The 8,763-nt window shown below is 38.4% G+C and overlaps 1 protein-coding gene across 2 annotated transcripts; it reads right to left on the bottom strand.

Moving 5' to 3' along the window:
* Positions 1 to 428: 428 nt before the first annotated feature.
* Positions 429 to 1,244, bottom strand: LOC139850362 (LOB domain-containing protein 38-like). 2 transcript variants are annotated; one of them, XM_071839945.1, is made up of 2 exons: positions 949 to 1,244; positions 429 to 847 (listed from the first exon to the last, which is right to left on the bottom strand). In XM_071839945.1, the coding sequence occupies exons 1-2, from the start codon at positions 1,130 to 1,132 to the stop codon at positions 510 to 512; spliced, it is 522 nt and encodes a 173-aa protein (XP_071696046.1). In that variant the 5' UTR covers positions 1,133 to 1,244; the 3' UTR covers positions 429 to 509. The 2 variants fall into 2 exon arrangements, with proteins under 2 accessions (XP_071696046.1, XP_071696045.1); XM_071839944.1 differs by having other exon boundaries at positions 429 to 874.
* Positions 1,245 to 8,763: the final 7,519 nt, after the last annotated feature.

An 8,763-nucleotide genomic window follows, 5' to 3' on the forward strand; every position in this document is an offset into this window, starting at 1 on the left:
ACGTTTTCAGCTAAACGCCTGCAGCTAAACGCCTGCAGTTAAATGCTTGCAGCTTTCAGCTAGTTTCGCCAAACATACCCTATGAGGTGTGGAACACATGCTCAAAGAATGAGGTGGCGTGAGGGTAAATTTCTTGTACGTATGATCAATAAAGTTAGCTTTTTTGAAAAGAAAAAAGAAAAACTAGAAACATTAGAGGTAAGGCGATGTTTCTTTTCAAATCAATGACTAACTACTAGTGATTAAACTTTCGATTATTATCAATTGTTATTGTTATTATTTTCTTATCATTACTGATTATTATGATTATGTATTTAAGGTAAATAAACTTTCGATTTATCTAAGTAAAATAAGACATATCCATTCCCATAGTTGCATATAAATCAAAAAACAAATATATCATGAATAAAAGAAAGTTAAACCCCTATTTCATTTCATTAATCAACAAAACGTGCCGAATTTTTATTATCACGGCAACAACAAAATTATGAACCTCATAAAGCAGTTATTCAGTTAAATAAATTCAAAATCTGCACTTCTCCTTCACCTGTATTAAAATCATCATCATCATTACCATTATTATTTTTATTAAATTCAACATCTCTTAAACCAGCATTTAAACACGTTGTAATCACAGAATCCTCCGAAAACATCGACGGACTTTCAATTCGCTGCATTAAACTCAAATCCAGAACTTCAGATGAATAACCGCCGTTCGAAATCTCAGTTACCGGCCGTAACGTACCGCCACGTAGGATCGTTTCAACTGACTCCTGACACACGTGCCAATTTCCGGTCCATAATAGTCCAACGGCGCCGTTTACTGGATTTACAGTCCGGCCAACAGCTTCAAATAACAAAGATTGAAATAAGGCTGTAAACACAACAAAATTCAATCAGTCGTAACAATTTAGGTTAAACAAATTAGGCTCTGATAAGATTAATTACATTGACGTTGATGATCAGGAACGGCGGAGATGAACGCCATGAGACCGGCACGGCCGAAGAATTTAGCGACGAAAACGGTGGCGTTTGATTGAGCTTCAGGAGTTTGAAGCCACTGTAAACATGGCCGGAGAATACAATTCTGGCTGCATCCTTTTCGAAGGACACGGCATCCATTGCAACTCATTTTGTTTTTAAAAATTGAAGTTGAATTAAAAATTAGAATTGATAATTGAAGGGTAAAATGGGAAAAATGTGGATAAATTGGGGGCAAAAGGGTGGGATATAAAGAAGAGGTGTTTGGGGGTTAAGTGAGCTATGGTTAGGTTAAGGAGTAGTAGGTGGGTGGAGAGAGTGGTTGGGTTTAGATTCCAAAGTATTGGGCGAGAGCGGCTCCGTGTTTCCGCGAATGGATGTTCCACAACCGTTGGATCTGACTTTTTCTTTTTTATTGGTCCTTTCACTTTCATCTGATTGGATAAATATTGAACCTTGCTTTCATTTTCAGATAATGAATATCGTATTATATTTTGAGGAATTATTTCTAGTGGTTGAAATATCGAATTTTTTTATAGAATATATAGAAAAAGTTTTAGATCAAACGTATCAAAGTAATATTTATTTTAAGATAACATGTAAAAAAGTTTTGAATTTTAAGAATTAATGGCATCAAATTTAATTTAATACTCTTTAGATAATAGATAACTCCATCCCAAAAAAAAATTCCCATTACTATTTTTATCTACAGTGTATATTAATTGTTATTGCCCAGAATAATAGTAGAAAGTCAAAAAAATTCCAGCTTTATCCTTTTAATTAATAATGTAATTAAAACTCAACTTATCAACTTAATTGACATCGGGGATGTAATTAAGGAATGTAAAAAGCACCGAGGTTAAAACTTGGTAGGTGGTTTCATTGGAATTACTCTCAAGAATAGATAGTGTTAGAATTAGAAAGGATGATGTTAGACCTTGTGCCATGTATTATTTTTTGGTTTGTGGTTTGTGTTACATGCTTATGCCTAATGTGTTCTCACTAAGTCTAAGTTTATCTTTTTAGTTCATGTTGAACCTCATTTATAAAAGAGAGATTCATTTTAGATGGTGCCTTGATTGTTAATGAAAATATTGAATTCTTGAAAGCAAAAAAACAAAAGGGAGTTCTTTTTAAAGTCGATTTCGAGAAGGCTTTTAATTGTCTTAATTGTGAATTTTTTTATGAATGTTATGAAGTGTATGGGTTTCAGTAATAGATGGAGAAGTTGGATCCTATCGTGTTTGAAATCCGCGTCTATCTTGGTCCTTGTTAACGGCTTCCCTACTAAGGAATTCTCTTTAGGACGAGGTATTCGACGAGGTGACCCTCTATCACCTTTCTTCTTCATTTTAGCGGCGGAAGGTTTAAACATCCTTACATGTAACGATCCCAAAACGTAACACGAGAAAACACACGTTTTTTTTTTTAAAGACAGTTTGGGACTAGACACATATGCGCGGCACGCATGTGACAGCGCGGCGCTCCTTATAACACAAAACAGGATCAGCATTTTCTTTTAAGGTAAATGCCAAATTTTCCAACAAAGCGAATTCCATTTTACCTATACCTATTTCACGACGTACAAAGTCAACGTACAACAAATGTATATAAGTTTACAAAACGGTTTCAACAACCCATACAACCAAACGGTGTAATTTCGACCCAAATATACATTCAGACGAGTTAGAACTCTATAACCCAACCCGATACCAAGAGCATAATCTCGGGGACCACCAAATTCCCAATCCGCGTTCAAATATTCAAAAGCTACCTCATCGAGCCCAAGCGCTCCTACGCATCTAGTCTAATAACTATCTGGCTTCACAATCACAATACCTGTAAAAAGGTAAACAACCAGAGGGGTAAGCATAAAGCTTAGTGAATGCAATAATTATACATATACATATATAATCTACTTAATTGTATACACTTACACAAATATCGCATACGAACTAGCAATTCAACAACCATGCAACCACAAAGCAAAAACTAAATATCCGCAATTCACAGTAAGCTAGCATCGCCAATAGCATATAGTTCACAATTTAATATGCTAATACAAAACTCACACAACCATGGTTAACCAATAGTACAAGGGAATGGTGCTCGCGAAGGACCATCTGTGTTCACAACATCCGTTAGTGTACTGAACACCTCGTATCAGTAACCCCCGGGTGGTGTCTTAACACCGCGACTAACCCACCCATCACGACAAAAGTAAATACATCATATACATACACGTATAATTATTCCACTCACCTTGGAATGCCCGCACAAGTCATATATAACATGATTTCCGTCCTTAAATTCGAGCAAGTAACCACCTATATCACACATAGGCACAATATACACATAAATATACTTTCTCTAAAAGAGAATCCGACACAATCATCCATTAGCCGAGGGATCACACTTTACTCGACAAAACCCGCATATTTAACACCTAATTGACACAAACCAATTACCACTTCGGGTGGTAATTCAAATCCACTCTACAATGTACAATTTAACCCAAATTATACTTGACACCAGATAGACCAACCTAGATCGCGAGGTGGTGATCATTTCAAATCATCATTTACACCAAAACCACAACACGTGCAATATTGACCCATATTGCTTTTGACCACCTTTGACTTATGTTAAAGTATCATTTTAACCTATAATTACTTCTCATGAGTAATTACATTCAAAATCCTCATTTAACGCTTAACACAAGTGTTCAAACACCCATTTGACAAAAGCTAATGTCATTACCAAGTTTGACCCAATTTAGTTTTACCCATTGTGACACAAGTCACAAACAAGCCCATAATCACTAACGGCTAGTGATTATATTTTCAAACACCAATTAACACCTAAACCAAGTATTTACATACTTGATTCACCAAACTTGACTCAAAACTGAGTTTGACGCTAAATCAAAGTCAACACCCATTTTGACTAGCAAACATGTTCTTAAGAACATTAAAACACTAACACACTTACAACCTAGTGATTTAACACCCAAACCGTGACAAATACTTTCAAATTCTTCATCAAAGCCTAAACCCACAATAATCGAGTTTACTTACACAATACATACAACAAAACCCCCAAATTTCACAAGAAATGGGGTTTATAACCCTATCTAGCACAAACCCTAACTAGAAGTGAAATTAGACAACAAAATTTGGATTAAGTGTTTACCTTAACACCAAAATGAGCTCTAGTATTTAGTAACACCAACAAGCAATAAGAATCATACCCGGTTGGGCAAGAATCACCTTCTTCATCACCATTTGAAGCTTTCTCTCTCTAGAACTTTCTCACTCTATGTTGGAGGTGAAAGGATGAAGATGTGGATAAGAAATGAGCTCTAAATGAGCCTTGAGTCAGTTTTGTATCCAAAAACCCGACCTCAAAGTGAAAATACCAAAACACCCTCTTAAAAAACTTAAAATAACGAAGCTTGTTCTCAGCTACTTTTGCGCGCCGCGCATATAAACGCGAACTGCAACTGAAAAGAAAGACAGCACAGTTTTCTGATGTAAATTGTGAAAATGCATGTGTTAAGTTGACTTTTAGTGGCAGTTTCGGATGCACACATTTTTTTAACAGCGATTGGGATCACCAGAGGGGGACTAAACCACCCGTTGCGATCATCTCCCGTTTCGACTATGCCGATGCAGCGATAATAGCCCCGCCCCATCGCTTTCTGGGAGGAAACCTTGAAACTGATCCAAGGGCACGGCCAAGTAAAACCCCCTCCCCTTTACCCCCCAAACGATATGGGAAAGGTGCCATGGGTGGATATTTCATGGCAGGGATGAAATTGTGTTTTAATATTAATGGTGTATCCTATCATATACACGCATAAAAGGCATAATGGTTGCATAAAAGTAGCATCAGGAAGGCTGGAAGCAACAGTTTTGTGGAGTTATCCGTCCAGCGTTCTCCGCTGAACAGGCTGCTCCGTCATGCGTAAGCCCTGAAGGCCGACTAGCGAGGAAGCCCTGGCCGGAGAACGCCACCTTCAGCGTAAATTACGGATCACAAGTAACAGAACGTATCATCATCTGACACATGTCCCCGAGCAATCTTGTGGATCTGACACTATAAATAGACCCCTTGGGTCGTCATTTTACACATTCAGACATTCTGACAAATTTGAGAGCAGAGACTTCACTTCTCTCTCTCTCTAGAACTTTCTCTCACTAGAAGTCATCCGGTTAGCACTTTTACGCTCTGCGGACGACAGATTGATTAAGCCACCCTACAAGTTTCTATACTTGTGAACCGGGTCTGCAGGGATTATTTCCCAAGGGTAAACATCAATCGGCAACACTCCGCCCTCCTAAAGCTAGATAACTTCTAGTATTGTGTGGACACACTAAGCCTTACCTCATAAGGAAATAGGTGTTAACAATGGCGCCATCCGTTATTAAGACGAATCATCTCACCAACACTGACAAAGAAATCGAGGGTAACGAATTGGTACCCATAGAAGTAGGAATGATACATCCATGGAAAGCTGGACAATGGAGGAAGGCAGAAGTGTTAGAAGATTGGGAAGAGCAATTAATATCATTTCCTTCTATGTTCAACACAAATCCATCCGATGGTCCAGTGGTTATAGAAGCACGAGTTTCTAATTGCTTAATACGCAATATTTACACGGACACAGGGGCTGGAGCAGACATTATGTATGAACATTGCTTCATACAGCTTCCTAAAGATGTACAAGAAAAAATGAAGGAAACATATGTACCGTTAGCAAGTTTTACAAGTGAACCGTCCTGGTCTGAAGGAAGTATTCTGCTTGAAGTAACCTTGGGCAAGCTACCCCTAAGACGCATAGCCAACATTGAGTTCCTGGTGGTTAAAGCAAATTCATAGTACAACATAATTTTAGGAAGAACTGCTTTAATGATGTTTGGAGCTGTAACATCAACTGTACATGGCATGATGAAGTTTCCAACGCCAGGCGAAGTAGCGACGTTATATGCAGAACGGCAGAAGTCAATTGAGTGTTCTCAAGTAACAAAGGCAATAATTAAGCCAATCATACACGATGATGGGTCAATCTCACCGAATCTTAAATTTCCAGATCAGAAAATCATAATTGGGCGCACATTATCCGCAGAATGTAAAGAAAAATTATACAACATTTTGACAACAAATTTAGACGTTTTTGCATGGCAACCATCTGTTATGACCGGTGTTCCAAGGGAAGTTGCAGAGCATAGACTAAACGTGAATCCCAACATACATCCTGTTTGTCAGAAGAAGCGAGGCATGGCGCCAGAAAGAAGCAAATTCCTCCGTGATGAGGTACGAAGTTTGGTGGATGTTGGGATCTTGCGAGAGGTCAAATATCAGACATGGGTGGCCAATCCAGTCATGATTAGGAAACCGGACAACTCATGACGAATGTGTGTGGATTTCATGAATATCAATAAAGTATGTCCAAAGGATAATTATCCTTTACCTGAAATTGACTGGAAGGTTGAATCATTGGCAGGATATCGATTCAAATGTTTTCTAGATGCAGCTAAGGGATATCATCAAATCCCAATGGCTTTAAAAGATGAAGACAAAACGGCTTTCCACACGACGGAAGGCATATTCTGTTACATGAAAATGCCTTTTGATTTGAAGAATGCAGGAGCAACATATCAACAACTTATTGATATGGCGTTTAACAATCAAATTGGGCGAAATTTAGAAGCTTATGTTGATGACATTGTCATCAAAAGTCATACTGAAGAGAATATGTTGCGAGATATACAAGAGACTTTTGCATCTCTACGAAAAATAAATATGAAATTAAATCTCAAGAAGTGCACGTTTGGTGTGGAAGAGGGAAAATTCTTAGGTCATATTGTTACAGAACATGGTATTAAAGCTAATCCTAAGAAAATTCAAGCAATTGATGACATGAAATCACCAACTAGCAAGAAAGATGTTCAACGGTTGCATGGATGTCTAGCAGCATTAACAAGATTCTTGTCCAGAGCAGCTGAAAAGTCACTTCCATTCATGAAAGTGTTAAAAGGCTGTTTAAATAAAAAAGATTTTGTGTGGACGGCTGAAGCCGAAAATGCATTTCAAGAGGTTAAGCAGTTGTTAAAAACGTTACCTACATTGACAGCACCAAAAGAAGGGGAAACCTTAATTTTGTACTTAGCTGTCTCAAAAGAAGCGATAAGTTCTGTCTTAATCGCAGAACGAAACGGCATGCAAATGCCTATTTATTTCATTAGCAAAGTGCTACAGCTTAGTGAAACAAATTATCCACCACTTCACCGCATGGTTTATGCCCTTGTGCATACTGCACGACGTTTACGAAGATATTTTCAAGGTCATTGGATCTTAGTGTTAACAGATCAACCGTTGAAGCAAATACTCTGGCATCCAGAGTCATCTGGCCGTTTAGCAAAATGGGCCATCGAGTTGGGGGAGTATGAAATCAATTTTGCTCCCCGGAATGCAGTTAAAGGACAAATTTTGGCGTATTTCCTCTTGGAAACAAATGAAAAAGTAGAGTATGACAACAAAATGGCACCACAACAACATGTGTGGGAGTTAGACACTGATGGAGCATCCAGTGAAGAGGGAACAGGTGCAGGACTAGTTTTAACAAGTCCAGACGGAGAAGAGTATACCTATGCATTGAAATTTTGTTTTTATGCTTCGAACAATGAAGCAGAATATGAGGCATTACTCTCCGGCCTTCGCATAGCGGCAGAAATGGGCATAACAAATTTACAAGCATATGTTGATTCTCAAATCGTTGCCCAGCAGGTTAATGGAACGTTTGATGCAAGGGATACATCCATGAGACAATATGTAAAGTTGGTGGAGGTAATTTCAAAGAAATTTGATAACCTTGAATTCGTGCAAATACCTCGAAATAAGAACAAAGAGGCGGATGTCTTGAGCAAGTTAGCTACTTTAACATTTGATCATTTGCACAAACGAGTGTTGGTTGAAGAGCTTAAGGAGAATTCAATGCATGAAAAACCAATTATGGCAATAGTTGAAGGTGCTAAGGAAACTTGGATGACTCCATATTTGAGATATTTGCATGACGGATGGTTACCTGTTGATAAGGCGGAAGCAAGAAAAATAAGAGTGACAGCACCAATGTATGAAATTGTTAACGGTGTCCTTTATCGAAGATCTTACAATGGTCCGTTGTTAAGGTGTTTAACCGAAGATGAAGCATTAAAGGTGGTCAAAGAAATGCATGAAGGAGTTTGTTCTCAACACTCCGGCTTCCGTACTGTGGCGTCACGGATCATGCGACAAGGGTATTTTTGGCCTTCCCTTTATAGAGATGTTGCAGAAATCATAAAAACATGTGAGAATTGTTAGAGGCATGGTACAATTCAGCGTCTCCCAAAGTATGACTTGATACCGGTGTCATCTGCTTGGCCGTTCTGCAAGTGGGCTATTGATATTGTGGGGTCATTCAATAGAAGCACTGGTAATGCTAAGTTCTTGGTGGTAGCAATCGATTTTTTCACGAAATGGGTTGAAGCAAAGGCTTTAGCAAAAATCACAGGAGAAAATGTCAAGAAGTTTATCTGGCATGATATCGTATGCCGTTATGGGGTGCCAAATGAATTAGTCAGCGATAACGGCAAGCAATTTGCAGAAAATCCATTTTGGAGTTGGTGTGAAGAGCTGGGCATAAAGCAAAACTTTACATCTGTTGCTCATCCTCAAGCGAACGGACAAGTGTAGGTTACCAACAAGGAAATCGTTGCTGGCATTAAGGCACGGTTGGGTCTG

Source organism: Rutidosis leptorrhynchoides, chromosome 5 (assembly GCF_046630445.1).
Source record: "Rutidosis leptorrhynchoides isolate AG116_Rl617_1_P2 chromosome 5, CSIRO_AGI_Rlap_v1, whole genome shotgun sequence".
In the NCBI taxonomy this organism is placed as follows: Eukaryota; Viridiplantae; Streptophyta; class Magnoliopsida; order Asterales; family Asteraceae; genus Rutidosis; species Rutidosis leptorrhynchoides.